Source organism: Bombina bombina, unplaced genomic scaffold (assembly GCF_027579735.1).
Source record: "Bombina bombina isolate aBomBom1 unplaced genomic scaffold, aBomBom1.pri scaffold_794, whole genome shotgun sequence".
In the NCBI taxonomy this organism is placed as follows: Eukaryota; Metazoa; Chordata; class Amphibia; order Anura; family Bombinatoridae; genus Bombina; species Bombina bombina.
In genome coordinates, this window is record NW_026511483.1 from 38586 (window position 1) to 58229 (window position 19644).

Genomic DNA, 19644 nt, shown 5'->3' on the forward strand with positions numbered 1-19644 from the left:
TTTTACCGGGAAATCATAGCAGACTTCTGACTTTCACTCTTATGTGTTATGGCGCAATCATCACATCTCCCGGCGGTTGCATAAGAAAACATGCCGACCGGGAGAGGAGATGTCTGTACGATGTGCAGGGGTACTTGAGTTTTTTTTGTGTGTACGTTGTTAGGCGTTTTCACATGCTCTCACTTCTCCCGGCGGTTACACAAGCCATGCCTACCGGGAGCTGCCTGTATGCTATCGTCTGAACGCCCACGAAGGGCGGTCCTTGACAAGCACCATTTTCTTTGCGCACCCTTTTTTACTCCCGGCGGTGTATTAACTTTACAATACCGCCCGGGAGTTAACGGTTGTGCACCTGCCTATGCAGGGCGGTTTTTGGGGACACTATTTCTTTAGCGCGCTCCTGCAAAGTCTCCCGGCGGTTCAATAAATATACATGCCGACCGGGAGATATGTTATGTCACCATCCATGTGTGGTGGTCCTTAGGAAACGCCCCCTGTTTCCCTTTCTGTATGGTTCAGTTTGTTAGGTCCAAAGAGAGATGCTTTCAGTTGTTATAAGCATATTTGGGCTGTAGCCTATGCTTTCCCTGTTGCGGTTTACTGCATAGAGTGATACCTTAGTGGTTTCCTACTGAGGGGTAAAATGGACTAAAATTTGCTGCCTGGCAAGTTTATTTCCTGTGTTGCCATAGTATGTGGGGGTCCTGTGGTCCAAGGGTATGGATTGTGGCAAGATTCTCTGCCTCCCATCTCACAGGTCGGACCTGACTACAGTTGCTAGGTTTTTAATATTTTTCTGCGGTTAATACACAGGAAAAATGTTATCTTTTAAAATTTAAAGAAACATTACCATATTTTCCTGTGCTAACATGCTCCTTCTAAAGTGGTGGCTGTTAAGAGTCTGGTGACACCAGTCTATCCCTGCCAAAATTTAATAATTAAAGTGTCCAAAATAATTGATGACCCACAGGAAGTGCTCTGCGGTTCTTTGCAGAGACTTTGCTTTTAATGTACATAGCAACGTCTAGTTACAGCCATCTTTATTTTGTTATTGGATGTTTCTGCACGTCAGAAATAAAATGCTCTTAACATTTAAAGAGACAGTAAAAAAAAATTCTGGGTACATTTTATTAAAGGAATTGAAGCTGGTTTTTTTTGTTAACTCATCCTTGGTGACGTAGGATGGTGCAAATTTCCACATGCATGTGTTGCTTCAGAATTAAGGAGACGGTAACATCTTTTTCTGTGTGCATTGTATTAAATGTATTTCAGCTGTTCTTTGTTAGGTCATCCTTTATGACTGAGGAGGAAACAAACGCACTCCAGAATAGGGTTAATTTTCATATTTAAAAGAACCGTATCGTGTCCTATGTTTAAATTTGATAACGATTTGTTCAAATTTATTTTTTCTTTTGACCCTACTCCCTCTTTGGCGATTGCTGTTGGGGAGTCTGTTAACAATTGGCCACACATTTCTCCTATGGGTTCTAATCGAAATTTTATAGCCCTCATGCAGTGCCCTGTGTGTCCTTCACACTCCCTTCGGGGTTAGGATGCTTTCTTTATTTTTCCATGAATTTGATGCATTGCTGGAGGACTTGCTATTCTAAAGTTTTCTCCATGTTACTGAGACTTTCAGTTTCAGATGGAATTGGTGCCTTAGGCATTCCTTATATTTACAACACTGTTTTCCATGGCCGTATCAGCTAAAAGGCTGGACGATATTCCTTTGGGGGGAAGGAGTAGTTTCCATCACTACGTGAACTTCTATACCCTAAAAGGAGAGTTCTAATGGACTAAACTTCTTTATGGTCCTCACAACAGGGTTTCCAATGGCAAGCGTCTGTGTACTTTGCTACCGTCACCGGTGTGACGGCATATTGGCTAATTCTTTTATTTCATTTTCTCCCTTCCAGTTATCAAATTGAGAGCATAGGTGGCTCTGTCCCAGCTCTTGGTACCTTATGGTTAGAGCCTTGTTTTTGTATCTGTGTTCTATGACTAAACTTGATGAACGCATAGCCTGCTGTTGCATCAAAGACAGCATCGGGAACATGCTCCAGTCCGGGATGGATCTTGTAGGGGGCTGCCTTCCGTTTTCGCTCTAGTTTTCGAGCTCAAATGTTTTCCTCTCAGAGGCTGTTTTCTGCTTCTAGGTTGTCTAAGGATCAGACAAAGGGAGAGACGTCCTTAAGCTGCTTTAGAGACATCTCAGACCTGAGGTGGTTGTTCCAGTTCTAATATTGAGCCTTCGGTCACACCACCCTGAATGCGCCCAATCTAGTCTGATCTCGGAAGCTAAGCAGGGTCGGGCCTGATTAGTACTTGGATTCAGGATCTGGTCAATTTTTCCCTTGGTTCTAGAGGGTCTATGTATGTCAACGGTAAATTCAGGGTCAAGTACCTTCCTGTGCCGTTTACGAGATTCGTCTCAGGTTCTTTGGTTTGCCTTTATGGTCAAACACTTACCGTTGTTGGTCTTCCTTTCTGTCTTGCCACAGTTCCGAGCTCTTATGGGGCATTGCAATGACGACCTCTTTGGCTTCCATCCTAGTCCAGGCATCATTCTTACAGCAAGTAGGATTTCCACGGACTTGTTATTATTATTCCTGTGAGCGACTTTGCAAAGGTGTTCCTTTGTCTCAAGCACAAGGGTTGTTTTTTGGGAATCATAGCAGATTCTACATTCATTAGGATTTTTCTGACTGAGGTCAGGAACTAAATGTCTATCATTGATGGTTTGGACCTTCAGCCCGCTTCTCGGCCCTCAGTGGCTCAGTACATAGGAGTATTCGGGCTGATGGTGATGGACTGGACGTTAGCTGGACAGATAGCTTAGCATGCTATGGCACTGTGGCTGAGCTCTGTGAAGACCAGAGGGTTGCAAGTTCAATACCCGGTGAGGTCCACTCCTCCTTTCATCCTTCAGAGGTTGATAACATGAGCGACGCCTTGCGACTTTTTACTTTGTTTATTCGTTCCACTGCAGACCTGTTCGGTTGAGCATACTCTGGCAATGGAACGGAGTCTATGCAAGATTATCTCCTCATTTAACTTTGAAGCAGGAGACAAGGGATTCTTTTTTATGGGGATTGTCTCTGGATCACCTGTCCCAGGGTACATGATTAACAGAGTGTGGACTCTAGCGGAGTCTGTTCTTCGATTTCCTACCACTGAGAGTGAGCTTCAAGTCCTCTTCTGTTCTAGCCTCAGTTGGCTTCGTCTCGGTTTCATTCTTGCTCTCTGTCAGTGATCCATATCCCAGGAGTGGACACTTGGGAAGTGGATTTCTGAGCAGTCCGATCTCCATCAGGGAGTTTCTCCTACCTGACTTTCAAATGAGGTCGGCAGGAGTTGGATATCATGGCATCTTGTCTGAGTGCCTAGTTTTCGGGATACGGGTCCAGGTTCGGGGCCCCAGTCCGAGCTGATTACTGCCTGGGCAGTTCTTTGGTCTCTAGACTAGGATCTATTTTCCCCTGTTGCGTTTTTTTTCCTGGGGGTTTGTTTTGATCATATAGGAGAAGGCATTGGTGCTTCTCCTCGCTTCTGCGTGGTCTCGCCGACTTTTGTAGGCTAATCTGCTGACCGCGTCATCTCTGTAACCTTGAACTCATCCGTTGAGTTGGAATTTCTTCTTCGCCCTCTAGTTTCTCTGAAGCTGATTGCTTGGGGGTTGGACGTTGATCTATGCCAGCGAGTTTTCTTTGATTCGGTCATAGATACCTTCATTCAGGCATGTAACTTGGAAGTTTTCACATAAGATATGGCGTGATTTCTTTTTTTGTGTGAATCCAAGGGTTACTCATGAAGTAGGTTAAGGATTCCCAGAATTTTGTCTTTTCTCCAAGAAGAATTGGAGAAGGGGTTTTCCGCTAGTTCCCTACAGGGACAGTTTTCTGCTTTGTCTTTTTTGTTACACAGACGTCTGGCGACGGTTCCAGCTGTACAATCCTTTTGTCAGGCTCTGACTAGTATAGGGTCTGTATTTAGACCTCTTACTCCTCATTGGAGTTTGTCTGGTTCTTAGAGTTTTTCAAGGGATTCCGTTTGAACCTATGCCTTCCATAGATATTAAGTTATCTTGGAATGTTTTGTTTTTGGTTCCTTTTCTTCTGCTAGCAGAGTATCTGAGCTTTCGGCATTGCAATGTGATTCTCCTTATCTTATTTTCCATTCGGATAAGGTGGTGTTACGAACTGAACCTGGTTTTCTTCCTCAGGTTGTTTCAAATAAGAATATTTGTCAGGAACTTGTTGTTCCTTCCTTGTGTCCTCCTCCTTCTAAGACGGTGCGTTTTTTACGTAATTTGGACGTGGTCCGTGCTTTGCAGTTCTGCTTAAGGGCGACTAAGTATTTTCGACAATCATCTTCCTTGTTTGTCATTTTTTTCAGGCAAACGTAGGGTCAGACAGCTATGGCTTCCTCTTTCTTTTTGACTGAGAGGTTTCATCCGTTTTTGCATATGAGACTGCTGGACAGCAGCCTCCTGAGCGATTTATGGCTCTTTCCACTAGGGGCTGTGACTTCCTCACATTCAAACATGATGCTTCTGCTGCACAGCTTTGCAAGCTGCAACTTGGTTGTCTCTTCACACTTTTTCCAAATTTTTCAAATTTGATACTTTTGCCTCGTCTGAGGCTGTTTTTGGGAGGAAGGTTCTTCAAGCAGTGGTGCCTTCCGTTTAGGTTACCTGTCTTGTCCCTCCCGTTTAGGTTACCTGTCTTGTCCCTCCCGTTTCATCCGTGTACTATAGCTTTGGTATTGTATCCCACAAGTAAGGATGAAATCCGTGCACTCATCGTATCTTGTAAAAGAAAAGGAAATGTATTCTTACCTGATAAATTTGTTTCTTTTACGATACGATGAGTCCACGACCCACCCTGTTTTTATGAGACAGGTCTTTATTTTTGTTAAACTTCAGTCACCTCTGCACCTTGGCTTTTCCTTTCTCTTCCTAACTTCGGTCGAATGACTGGAGTGGGAGGGAAGGGAGACGCTATATATACAGCTCTGCTGTGGTGCTCTTTGCCGCCTCCTGCTGACCAGGAGGCGATATCCCACAAGTAAGGATGAAATCCGTGGACTCATCGTATCGTAAAAGAAACAAATTTATCAGGTAAGAATAAATTTCCTTTTTATTTAGATTTTTGTTCTGGGTGAAGATTTTTTTTGTGGGGGAGGATGACTTATTTTGGATTGCCTTTCCTCTTTTTCCCACCCGAATATTTGTGAACTCCACAGCTTGAGTATTGATTTTCCATAGGCTATGAATGTCACCGTGCCAAAGAAAAAGGTTTTCTGCCAAAGAAAACTAAATTTATTCTTACCTTATAATTTCTTTCTTAGCAGTGAGAGCAGTATCTCTCTTCACTTTTCCTTGGGCTCGTCCGAACTACTGGAGGGTAGGGGAAGTGGGAGGGATATAGTCTTGTTTGGGGTGTCTTTGCCGCCTCCTGGTGGCCAGGAATAGTATTTTCCCATAGATTATGAATATCATTGTGGATTCTCACTGGGAGGAATGAAATTTAAATTATCGGGTAAGAATTTTTTAATTTATTTTTTTCAAGCTTTTGGATTTAGCTAAAGGTTCAATTTCTTAAGCATGCCTTCCTATTTCTTTTTAGTGATGTGTGTTGGAAGAAGCTCTAAGCACCCAAACAGCCTTCTTCTTTTCCCATGCCTTATTCAGTTTCTGATCTTATTTTTGAGGAATGACGGAAGCAACGTGTTCCTTTTGTTCTGTCTGCTAAGGTCAAAACTATGTTCCCTGTTCCTTATGCGAATACAAAGATATGGAAAGCTTATTCCTAAGGTGGATGCTGCTATTTCCACTACTTTTGAAGGATAACATCTCCTTTTAAGGATTCCTTGGATTGAAAGCTTGAAGTATTTCATAGAAGGTCCTTTGAGGTTGCAGGTTTTATGTTTAAGCCTGCTCTGAGTGTTACTTGGGTTGCTGCTGCTATTGCAGCAACCTTTTTAAACTACTCTTGATGAGATCCAGGATTGCTTGAATCTTCTGAAAACTGCAAACAGCGTAATACGTGATGCTGCTGAAGAAATGCTTCACATTAATTTAAAGAATGCTGCTTTGGCCACACAAGCTTTATGGCTCAAATCTTGGTCTGCTGATATGGTTTCTAAATGCAGGCTTCTAACTCTTCCCTTTCAGGGTAAAACCTTGTTTGTGCAAGGACTTGGTATTAATGAGTTTTTGTTTTTTCCCTTAGAATAAGGGTAAACTTAAATCTGCAGGTTGTTTTGTTTTGTACAGCAATCTAAGAATTAAAAATCAGGTAATCACATAACTTCCTGGAAGCCCATCCTTTCTTGTTCTTAAAACAGACTAAAAAGTCTGCTCCAGCCTCGAAGTTCGCATGAAGGTGCTGCCCCCAGAATCTTTTTCGTGAGGCTAGGGAAAAGTCTCTTTAAGATCCTTGGCTGTTGCAAATAATTTACCAGAGATGTCAAACTTTCAATCAAAACATCTGCAAAGAAGGCTCCTCCTGTCCTAGTTCCTCAAGAGCAATTGAGGGTTCGAGCCTTTCTGCCTTTTGTAAGAGATCTGGATTAAATAGGAGTTATTGCTAATTGATTCAGTAACTATGCTTCTGCCTCTGATAGATCAGCGAAGACTAAAGTTGCAACAGACCAGTGCTGCTCTTCAACTCAATCCTTCTCCTTGCTCAGAGCATGGAAGTTGTGGGTTGTATGTTGGCTATCTCGGTTTCAGTCCCATTTGCCAGATTTCATCTTTGGTACCTCAAGTTGTAGAAGCTGTATCAGTGAAATGGGGATCATGTGGATCCGTTTCAGAGAATCCTGTTAGATCACAGGACAAGACCATTTCTAACATGGCATACTCCTCATTCCTTGATTCAGGGAGCCTCTTTTCTTCGGCCAGTGTGGATAGTGATTTACAAGGTTGAGGTGCAGTTCGGGGGCAGCAATCTTTCCGTTGATTACAGTCAATGTCACAGCAGTGCAGTGGCTTACATCAATCAAGGCAGAACTCCTGGCAATGAAGTGAATTGTCCCGCTTTATCAGTTGTGCAGAATGTTGCCATTGCAGGATCTCCGCTATCCACATCCCAGTTGTGAACAATTGGAAGGCAGACTTTCTCAGTCGCCAGTCTCTTCACCCAAGGAAGTTGGCACTGAATCAGAGTTTTTTGACTAGATAGTGAGATGGGGTCTGCCAGAGAGAGATCTCATGGTCTCTCGCCTGAATCACAAACTGTCCCGTTATTATTATTGAACACATTCATGTGTGTATGTATATACATACATACATACATACACTTTATTAGGTACACCTTGCTAGTGCTGGATTGAACCCCTTTTTGCCTTCAGAACCGCCTTAATTCTTCGTGGCATAGATTCAACAAGGTGTTGGAAAAATTCCTCAGACATTTTGGTCCATATTGACATGATAGCAACACGCAGTTGCTGCAGACTTGTCGGCTGCACATCCATGATACAAATCTCCCGTTCCACCACATCACAAAGGTGCTCTATTACATTGAAATCTGGTGACTGTGGAGGCCATTGGAGTACAGTGAATTCATTGTCATGTTCAAGAAACTAGTTTGAGATGATTTGAGCTTAGTGACATGGTGCATTATCCTGCTGGAAGTAGCCATCAGAAGATGGGTACACTGTAGTCATAATGGGATGGATATGGTGAGCAACAATACTCTGGTAGGCCATGGTGTTTAAACGATGCTTAATATGTATTAAGGGGCCCAAAGTGTGCCAAGAAAATATCCCCAACACCATTACACCACCGCCACTACCAGCCTGAACCGTTGCTACAAGGCAAGATGGATCCATGCTTTCATCTTGTTAATGCCAAATTCTGACCCTACCATCAGAATGTTTCAGCTGAAATCGACTTATCGGACCAGGTAACATTTTTTCCAATCTTCTATTGTCCAATTTTGGTGAACCTGTGCGAATTGTAGCCTCAGTTTCCTGTTCTTAGCTAACAGGAGTGGCACCCCGGTGTGGTCTTCTGCTGCTGTAGCCCATCTGCTTCAAGGTTCGTCATGTTGTGCGTTCAGAGATGGTATTCTGCATAGTGGTTATTTGTGTTACTGTAGCCTTTCTATCATCTCGAACCAGTCTGCTCATTCTCCTCTGACCTCAACAAGGAATTGTCGTCCACACAACTGCCGCTCACTGTATATTTTCTCTTTTTTGGACCATTCGCTGTAAACCCTTTAAGATGGTTGTGCATGAAAATCCCAGTAGATCATCAGTTTTTTAAATGCTCAGACTAGTCTGTCTGGCACCAACAAACATGCCACATTCAAAGTCGCTTAAATCCTCTTTCTTCCCCATTCAGTTTCATCAAGTCATCTAAACCACATCTAGATGCCTAAATGCTTTGAGTTGCAAATAAAAAACCCGAAGTCCATCGAGTTCAACCTATATCCAAAATATATACACAACGCTCCAGTTAAGCGTAAAGTGATGGTAAATTTTCAATATTTGGGAAATATATTATTAATCCTCAGTTCTTACTAACCTAAATCGCTATGTTTTTTCCTTATTTATTTGATTCTTTTCTATAATGAATCATGTTTTACTCACAGAGCGTTATCGCTCCTTCCTCTGCCCGTCATTACTTCCTGTTATTTTCTATAGCCGGACAGAAAGCAGAACCACCCCTCGCGACTTCATAGTATTGAAATCTTAATCTTCAACTTTAGCTATGCGCATGCGTTTCAAATGCATGTTATTCTACAATCTGTCATCGATCCAATGTCTAGCGCATGCGGATTGTTAACTTAGGGCGTGTTTGATATCAGTGTCGCCGACTGGCCTGGGCTGTCATTTATATGTCAAAACACGTGGGATTAATAAATCGATGGCGGCCGTGGTACAGGAGGAGGAAAATATGTTAAAATTCAGCTATTTCGGACTAAAAAAATTCAAAAACGAGCAATTTGCATGTTTTCATGAATGAAAATCCACTTATGTTTTTAATTTGCATAAGAATACAAGTTTGAAGTCTGGTAAATTTACCATCACTTTAAATAATCCCACTAAAAGGTGACCCATTTAATACTAGCAATCGTATCCATGAATTTTGTTTATAGACCGAAATGTATCTAAATTTTTAAATGTATCTAGGGTATTGGCATTCACTACCTCCTTTGTTAATGACTTTCACAATTTTATTGCTCTTACAGTGAAAAAAACATTTCTGTTGCAGGAGATAAAATCTCCTTTCCTCCAACCTTAAATTGTGACCTTTCTTGGAATAAACAGAGCTTCTGCCATCTATGTATATGGGCTTTGAATATATTTATATAAAGTAATCATGTCGCCTCTTAAAGGGACATTATACACATTTTTTCTTTACATAAATGTTTTGTAGATGATCTATTTATATAGCCCATAAAGTTTGTTTCTTTCATGTAATTAACAAGAGTCCATGAGCTAGTGACGTATGGGATATACATTCCTACCAGGAGGGGCAAAGTTTCCCAAACCTTAAAATGCCTATAAATACACCCCTCACCACACCCACAAATCAGTTTTACAAACTTTGCCTCCAAGGGAGGTGGTGAAGTAAGTTTGTGCTAGATTCTACGTTGATATGCGCTCCGCAGCAAGTTGGAGCCCGATTTTCCTCTCAGCGTGCAGTGAATGTCAGAGGGATGTGAAGAGAGTATTGCCTATTGAATGCAGTGATCTCCTTCTACGGGGTCTATTTCATAAGGTTCTCTGTTATCGGTCGTAGAGATTCATCTCTTACCTCCCTTTTCAGATCGACGATATACTCTTATATTTACCATTACCTCTACTGATTCTCGTTTCAGTACTGGTTTGGCTTTCTACAAACATGTAGATGAGTGTCCTGGGGTAAGTAAGTCTTATTTTCTGTGACACTCTAAGCTATGGTTGGGCACTTTATTTATAAAGTTCTAAATATATGTATTCAAACATTTATTTGCCTTGACTCAGAATGTTCAACTTTCCTTATTTTCAGACAGTCAGTTTCATATTTGGGATTATGCATTGAATTATCATATTTTTCTTACCTCAAAAATTTGACTTTTTTCCCTGTGGGCTGTTAGGCTCGCGGGGGCTGAAAATGCTTCATTTTATTGCGTCATTCTTGGCGCGGACTTTTTTGGCGCAAAAATTCTTTTCCGTTTCCGGCGTCATACGTGTCGCCGGAAGTTACGTCATTTTTTGACGTTATTTTGCGCCAAAAATGTCGGCGTTCCGGATGTGGCGTCATTTTTGGCGCCAAAAGCATTTAGGCGCCAAATAATGTGGGCGTCTTATTTGGCGCTAAAAAATATGGGCGTCGCTTTTGTCTCCACATTATTTCAGTCTCATTTTTCATTTGCTTCTGGTTGCTAGAAGCTTGATATTTGGCATTCTTTCCCATTCCTGAAACTGTCTTATAAGGAATTTGATCTATTTTGCTTTATATGTTGTTTTTTCTCTTACATATTGCAAGATGTCTCACGTTGCATCTGAGCCAGAAGATACTACAGGAAAATCACTGCCTGCTGGATCTACCAAAGCTAAGTGTATCTGCTGTAAATTTTTGGTAGCTATTCCTCCAGCTGTTGTTTGTAATAATTGTCATGACAAACTTGTTAAAGCAGATAATATTTCCTTTAGTAATGTACCATTGCCTGTTGCAGTTCCCTCAACATCTAAGGTGCAGAATGTTCCTGATAACATAAGAGATTTTGTTTCTGAATCCATAAAGAAGGCTTTGTCTGTTATTTCTCCTTCTAGTAAACGTAAAAAGTCTTTTAAATCTTCTCTCTCTACAGATGAATTTTTAAATGAACACCATCATTCTGATTCTTTGGACTCTTCTGGTTCAGAGGATTCTATCTCAGAGATTGATGCTGATAAATCTTCATATTTATTTAAGATGGAATTTATTCGCTCTTTACTTAAAGAAGTACTAATTGCTTTAGAAATAGAGGATTCTAGTCCTCTTGATACTAATTCTATACGTTTGGATAAGGTTTTTAAAGCTCCTGCGGTTATTCCAGAAGTTTTTCCTGTTCCTAATGCTATTTCTGCAGTGATTTCCAAAGAATGGGATAAATTGGGTAATTCATTTACTCCTTCTAAACGTTTTAAGCAATTATATCCTGTTCCGCCTGACAGGTTAGAATTTTGGGACAAAATCCCTAAAGTTGATGGGGCTATTTCTACCCTTGCTAAACGTACTACCATTCCTACGTCAGATGGTACCTCGTTTAAGGATCCTTTAGATAGAAAAATTGAATCCTTTCTAAGGAAAGCTTATCTGTGTTCAGGTAATCTTCTTAGACCTGCTATATCATTGGCTGATGTTGCTGCAGCTTCAACTCTTTGGTTGGAAACCCTAGCGCAACAAGTAGCAAATCGTGATTCTCATGATATTATTATTCTTCTTCAGCATGCTAATAATTTTATCTGTGATGCCATTTTTGATATTATTAGAGTTGATGTTAGGTTTATGTCTCTAGCTATCTTAGCCAGAAGAGCTTTATGGCTTAAGACTTGGAATGCTGATATGGCTTCTAAATCAACTCTACTTTCCATTTCTTTCCAGGGAAACAAATTATTTGGTTCTCAGTTGGATTCTATTATTTCAACTGTTACTGGTGGGAAAGGAACTTTTTTACCACAGGATAAAAAATCTAAAGGTAAAAACAGGGCTAACAATCGTTTTCGTTCCTTTCGTTTCAACAAAGAACAAAAGCCTGATCCTTCGTCCTCAGGAGCAGTTTCAGTTTGGAAACCATCTCCAGTCTGGAATAAATCCAAGCCTGCTAGAAAGGCAAAGCCTGCTTCTAAGTTCACATGAAGGTACGGCCCTCATTCCAGTTCAGCTGGTAGGGGGCAGGTTACGTTTTTTCAAAGAAATTTGGATCAATTCTGTTCACAATCTTTGGATTCAGAGCATTGTTTCAGAAGGGTACAGAATTGGTTTCAAGATGAGACCTCCTGCAAAGAGATTTTTTCTTTCCCGTGTCCCAGTAAATCCAGTGAAAGCTCAAGCATTTCTGAATTGTGTTTCAGATCTAGAGTTGGCTGGAGTAATTATGTCAGTTCCAGTTCCGGAACAGGGGATGGGGTTTTATTCAAATCTCTTCATTGTACCAAAGAAGGAGAATTCCTTCAGACCAGTTCTGGATCTAAAATTATTGAATCGTTATGTAAGGATACCAACGTTCAAGATGGTAACTGTAAGGACTATATTGCCTTTTGTTCAGCAAGGGAATTATATGTCCACAATAGATTTACAGGATGCATATCTGCATATTCCGATTCATCCAGATCATTTTCAGTTCCTGAGATTCTCTTTTCTAGACAAGCATTACCAATTTGTGGCTCTACCGTTTGGCCTTGCTACAGCTCCAAGAATTTTCACAAAGATTCTCGGTGCCCTTCTGTCTGTAATCAGAGAACAGGGTATTGTGGTATTTCCTTATTTGGACGATATCTTGGTACTTGCTCAGTCTTTACATTTAGCAGAGTCTCATACGAATCGACTTGTGTTGTTTCTTCAAGATCATGGTTGGAGGATCAATTTACCAAAAAGTTCTTTGATTCCTCAAACAAGGGTAACCTTTCTGGGTTTCCAGATAGATTCAGTGTCCATGACTCTGTCTTTAACAGACAAGAGACGTCTAAAATTGATTACAGCTTGTCGAAACCTTCAGTCACAATCATTCCCTTCGGTAGCCTTATGCATGGAAATTCTAGGTCTTATGACTGCTGCATCGGACGCGATCCCCTTTGCTCGTTTTCACATGCGACCTCTTCAGCTCTGTATGCTGAACCAATGGTGCAGGGATTACACGAAGATATCTCAATTAATATCTTTAAAACCGATTGTTCGACACTCTCTAACGTGGTGGACAGATCACCATCGTTTAATTCAGGGGGCTTCTTTTGTTCTTCCGACCTGGACTGTAATTTCAACAGATGCAAGTCTCACAGGTTGGGGAGCTGTGTGGGGATCTCTGACTGCACAGGGAGTTTGGGAATCTCAGGAGGTGAGATTACCGATCAATATTTTGGAACTCCGTGCAATTTTCAGAGCTCTTCAGTTTTGGCCTCTTCTGAAGAGAGAATCGTTCATTTGTTTTCAGACAGACAATGTCACAACTGTGGCATACATCAATCATCAAGGAGGGACTCACAGTCCTCTGGCTATGAAAGAAGTATCTCGAATTTTGGTTTGGGCGGAATCCAGCTCCTGTCTAATCTCTGCGGTTCATATCCCAGGTGTAGACAATTGGGAAGCGGATTATCTCAGTCGCCAAACGTTGCATCCGGGCGAATGGTCTCTTCACCCAGAGGTATTTCTTCAGATTGTTCAAATGTGGGGGCTTCCAGAGATAGATCTGATGGCCTCTCATCTAAACAAGAAACTTCCCAGGTATCTGTCCAGATCCCGGGATCCTCAGGCGGAGGCAGTGGATGCATTATCACTTCCTTGGAAGTATCATCCTGCCTATATCTTTCCGCCTCTAGTTCTTCTTCCAAGAGTAATCTCCAAGATTCTGAGGGAATGCTCGTTTGTTCTGCTAATAGCTCCGGCATGGCCTCACAGGTTTTGGTATGCGGATCTTGTCCGGATGGCATCTTGCCAACCATGGACTCTTCCGTTAAGACCAGACTTTCTGTCGCAAGGTCCTTTTTTCCATCCGGATCTGAAATCCTTAAATTTAAAGGTATGGAGATTGAACGCTTGATTCTTAGTCAAAGAGGTTTCTCTGACTCTGTGATTGATACTATGTTACAGGCTCGTAAATCTGTATCTAGAGAGATATATTATAGAGTCTGGAAGACTTATATTTCTTGGTGTCTTACTCATCATTTTTCTTGGTATTCTTTTAGAATTCCGAGAATATTACAATTTCTTCAGGATGGTTTAGATAAGGGTTTGTCCGCAAGTTCCTTGAAAGGACAAATCTCTGCTCTTTCTGTTCTTTTTCACAGAAAGATTGCTATTCTTCCTGATATTCATTGTTTTGTACAAGCTTTGGTTCGTATAAAACCTGTCATTAAGTCAATTTCTCCTCCATGGAGTTTGAATTTGGTTCTGGGAGCTCTTCAAGCTCCTCCGTTTGAACCTATGCATTCATTGGACATTAAATTGCTTTCTTGGAAAGTTTTGTTCCTTTTGGCCATCTCTTCTGCCAGAAGAGTTTCTGAATTATCTGCTCTTTCTTGTGAGTCTCCTTTTCTGATTTTTCATCAGGATAAGGCGGTGTTGCGAACTTCTTTTGAATTTTTACCTAAGGTTGTGAATTCCAACAACATTAGTAGAGAAATCGTGGTTCCTTCATTATGTCCTAATCCTAAGAATTCTAAGGAGAAATCGTTACATTCTTTGGATGTTGTTAGAGCTTTGAAATATTATGTTGAAGCTACTAAATCTTTCCGAAAGACTTCTAGTCTATTTGTCATCTTTTCTGGTTCTAGAAAAGGCCAGAAAGCTTCTGCCATTTCTTTGGCATCCTGGTTGAAATCTTTAATTCATCTTGCCTATGTTAAATCGGGTAAGACTCCGCCTCAGAGGATTACAGCTCATTCTACTAGGTCAGTTTCTACTTCCTGGGCGTTTAGGAATGAAGCTTCAGTTGATCAGATTTGCAAAGCAGCGACTTGGTCCTCTTTGCATACTTTTACTAAATTCTACCATTTTGATGTATTCTCTTCTTCTGAAGCAGTTTTTGGTAGAAAGGTACTTCAGGCAGTGGTTTCGGTTTGAATCTTCTGCTTATGTTTTTCATTAAACTTTATTTTGGGTGTGGATTATTTTCAGCAGGAATTGGCTGTCTTTATTTTATCCCTCCCTCTCTAGTGACTCTTGTGTGGAAAGATCCACATCTTGGGTATTCATTATCCCATACGTCACTAGCTCATGGACTCTTGTTAATTACATGAAAGAAAACATAATTTATGTAAGAACTTACCTGATAAATTCATTTCTTTCATATTAACAAGAGTCCATGAGGCCCACCCTTTTTTGTGGTGGTTATGATTTTTTTTTTTGTATAAAGCACAATTATTCCAATTCCTTATTTTATATGCTTCGCACTTTTTTCTTATCACCCCACTTCTTGGCTATTCGTTAAACTGATTTGTGGGTGTGGTGAGGGGTGTATTTATAGGCATTTTAAGGTTTGGGAAACTTTGCCCCTCCTGGTAGGAATGTATATCCCATACGTCACTAGCTCATGGACTCTTGTTAATATGAAAGAAATGAATTTATCAGGTAAGTTCTTACATAAATTATGTTTTTTTTTTTAAAAAATGTATAGTTTTGCTTATTTTTAAATTGCATTGCTCTGATTTTCAGACTCCTAACCAAGCCCCAAAGTTTTTTGAAAATACTGTCAGCTACCTACTCCAGCTTTCTCCTGTTTGTGTAAAGGGTCTTTTCATATGCTAAAGAAGGGGGAGGGGGGGAGTGTCTTATTTACCACTTGCAGTGGGCTTTCCAGCTGCCTTTTCAACAGAGCTAAACTGAGAGCTTCTAAGTAAGTTTTTAAACAGTTTTATACTGGATTTTTATATCAGTATCTGTGCATCTTATTCTTTATAGTAGTTTCTATTACATGCAGTTATATGAAAATGAGTGTATACTGTCCCTTTAAGCACCTTTTTTCTAAAGAAAACAGACCCAGTTTGGCTAGCCTCTCCTCATAGGTTAAATTCTCCAATCCCTTTATTAGCTTTGTGGTCCTTCTCTGAAGGCCTTATTAGCCTTTGAAGCTGCTGTCCTGCCTTGTGCACCCATCTTTAGCTTGTTATCTATTACTACCCCCAAATCCCTTTCCTCCTGAGTTTGGCTAAGTCTTGTTCCATTTAAATAATACGCTGCCTGCTTATTTTTACTTCCAAAATGTAGAACCTTGCATTTTCCCGTATTAAATCTCATTGTATATTTATTTATTTTTATATGTATGTATTTATATCATTAAAAGAGAGAATATATTTATTTGATGTTGTAGATTTAATTTCTCAGTGAAAAAGATGTTTTTTAAAGCCCTTCCTTTCTGTTATTACTTGTAGACTCAACAGCTTGGGTATTCCCATGAGTAATGGATCATGGACTCGTACCACCTGTATGAAAGAAAACATAATTTATACTTACCTGATTAATTAATTTATTTTGTGGTGGTGAGAGTCCACAAGACCCCCTCCCTTGTTTTTTCTGGGGTTTTTCTTCAGCACATCTTGTTTGTTCTTATTTTTTTTTTTTTTTTTTCCCCCCGACTTTTTTTATGTGTGTTATTCCTTTTTCTTACCTCACTTGCTTGGCTATTTGTTAGACTGAGGTATGTATGAGGTTGGAGGGTTGGAGGGGTTTTATAGAGCTCTTTGGGTTTGGGATTCTTTGCCTCCTCCGGGTAATTCCAATGCGTATTGGATCGTGGACTATCACCGCCATGAAAGAAATTAATTTATCAGGTAAGTATAAATTATGTTTACCATAATATCTCCTTTTTGTTGTAAATAATGACTAATAAAAATGGCATTTTTCTGTAAAGAAGCAATCACTTTGTCTATTTCAGAAATTATGTACAGTGCAGAGTGTCAACTGCAGGGATATAGAGGGGCGTCAGTCTACTCCACTCCACTTCGCTGCTGGATACAATCGAGTGTCTGTTGTGGAATATCTGCTGCAGCATGGTGCTGATGTTCACGCTAAAGACAAAGGGTAAAAACTTTAATGTTGGTGATTAAAAAAGGTTTTCAGCTCTCTCCACATTTATTCAGATTCCCTTTACTTAGTGATCTAGAGAAGATTTGTAAAGGCTAAGCTTAGTGGACTTCTTTCAATCGTATGTACTGTCTCAAAACAGAAGAAAATATAATTTATACAGTGTCCTCCACAAAAAAATTTGCCATCCGAATGGGAACAGTGTACTATCTTCTAATATTTTATTTAATTTTTTTTTTATCTAAAGCACAAATCAATTGCATAATTTAACATAAATGTTTGTGCAAAAAAAAATTGAACATTTTAAATATTAGCTCATTTTTATCTTAATAGCAGCTAACATTTTAGCCGTGTGGTCGGTAAAATCAGCTGAGTGGTGCACTTGCTAAAAAGGTCCTGGGGAAACACACACACACACACACACACACACACACACACACACACACACACACACATATATATATATATATACATACAGGGATTGCAGAATTATTAGGCAAATTAGTATTTTGACCACATCATCCTCTTTATGCATGTTGTCTTACTCCAAGCTGTATAGGCTCGAAAGCCTACTACCAATTAAGCATATTAGTTGATGTGCATCTCTGTAATGAGAAGGGGTGTGGTCTAATGACATCAACACCCTATATCAGGTGTGCATAATTATTAGGCAACTTCCTTTCCTTTGGCAAAATAGGTCAAAAGAAGGACTTGACAGGCTCAGAAAAGTAAAAAATAGTGAGATATCTTGCAGAGGGATGCAGCACTCTTAAAATTGCAAAGCTTCTGAAGCGTGATCATCGAACAATCAAGCGTTTCATTCAAAATAGTCAATGCGGTCGCAAGAAGCGTGTGGAAAAACCAAGGCGCAAAATAACTGCCCATGAACTGAGAAAAGTCAAGCGTGCAGCTGCCAAGATGCCACTTGCCACCTTGGCCATATTTCAGAGCTGCAACATCACTGGAGTGCCCAAAAGCACAAGGTGTGCAATACTCAGAGACATGGCCAAGGTAAGAAAGGCTGAAAGACGACCACCACTGAACAAGACACACAAGCTGAAACATCAAGACTGGGCCAAGAAATATCTCAAGACTGATTCTTCTAAGGTTTTATGGACTGATGAAATGAGAGTGAGTCTTGATGGGCCAGATGGATGGGCCCGTGGCTGGATTGGTAAAGGGCAGAGAGCTCCAGTCCGACTCAGACGCCAGCAAGGTGGAGGTGGAGTACTGGTTCGGGCTGGTATCATCAAAGATGAGCTTGTGGGGCCTTTTCGGGTTGAGGATGGAGTCGAGCTCAACTCCCAGTCCTACTGCCAGTTTCTGGAAGACACCTTCTTCAAGCAGTGGTACAGGAAGAAGTCTGCATCCTTCAAGAAAAACATGATTTTCATGCAGGACAATGCTCCATCACACGCGTCCAAGTACTCCACAGCGTGGCTGGCAAGAAAGGGTATAAAAGAAGAAAATCTAATGACATGGCCTCCTTGTTCACCTGATCTGAACCCCATTGAGAACCTGTGGTCCATCATCAAATGTGAGATTTACAAGGAGGGAAAACAGTACACCTCTCTGAACAGTGTCTGGGAGGCTGTGGTTGCTGCTGCACGCAATGTTTATGGTGAACAGATCAAAACACTGACAGAATCCATGGATGGCAGGCTTTTGAGTGTCCTTGCAAAGAAAGGTGGCTATATTGGTCACTGATTTGTTTTTGTTTTGTTTGTGAATGTTGAGATGTTATATTGGTTTCACTGGTAAAAATAAATAAATAAATGGGTATATATTTGTTTTTTGTTAAGTTGCCTAATAATTATGCACAGTAATAGTCACCTGCACACACAGATATCCCCCTAAAATAGCTATAACTAAAAGCAAACTAAAAACTACTTCCAAAACTATTCAGCTTTGATATTAATGAGTTTTTTGGGTTCATTGAGAACATGGTTGTTGTTCAATAATAAAATTAATCCTCAAAAATACAACTTGCCTAATAATTCTGCATTCCCTGTATAGATATAGATAGATATAGATAGATATATACACTGTGTGTATATATGGTCCTGGGGAAACACACACATATATATATATATATATATATATATATATATATATATATATATATATATATATATGTGTGTATGTATGTTGTTGGTTGGTGTGTGCACTCTCACCATCTGTATACAACTGCCAGGGTGCTATGTGTATAATGGATAATTTCAAAGATCAAATAAGCACTCGCTGGACTTCAGTCATCAGTGACAACACGCGTGTTGTCACTGATGACTGAAGTCCAGCGAGTGCTTATTTGATCTTTGAAATTATATATATATACTTTAGAAAGGAGGGAGCACAGAAAAAGTATAAAGGCGCACAAATATTTTGTTCCAGATGGGTTAAACAAATATAGTAATGCACAACTGGTTTCCCAGTAATGGCAACAGCAATTGGGAACCAACTCTGTTAAGCTTGGGTGTCTAACTGACCTTTACCCTTGGGTGCTCCTTCCCAGATTGTGAAGATGGCTGAACTATAGAGTCGTTCATTTTAAATCAGACAGTAACCAATATTAAAGGGACATAACAAAATTTAAATAACTTATCCAATTTACTTCTATTATCAAATTGTCTTTTGTTTTCTTGTTATATTTTGTTGAAAAGCAGAAAACTAAGCTCAGGAGCGTGCACGTGCCTGCAGTACTATATGCCAGCAGTTTGGCAACAACGTAATACATTAGTTTTTCAGTGTAGAACAGCCCGGAGTTTGTCTCCTGAGCAGAGACATTTGCCTAACAGGGTTTAAGCCAGCAGGAGTGCTGGATCTTCCACATGTCATGCAATATGGCGCCCTAGATTAAGCATTTAGGGCCTTATACTAGCTACTTTGAATGCACTGACTTAGCCATTAGAAGCCAGTGCACACTTTTG

At 40.3% G+C, this 19644-nt stretch overlaps 1 protein-coding gene across 1 annotated transcript in view; it reads left to right on the forward strand.

Moving 5' to 3' along the window:
* The window catches only part of LOC128643770 (poly [ADP-ribose] polymerase tankyrase-2), a gene marked incomplete at its 3' end in the record, with an annotated part of 131970 nt that overhangs the window by 10216 nt on the left and 102110 nt on the right, over positions 1 to 19644 (forward strand). Inside the window, exon 3 of the mRNA XM_053696588.1 lies at positions 16569 to 16714. Within this exon, the coding sequence (XP_053552563.1) occupies positions 16569 to 16714 (146 nt within the window). The remainder of the gene's footprint in view (positions 1 to 16568; positions 16715 to 19644) is intronic.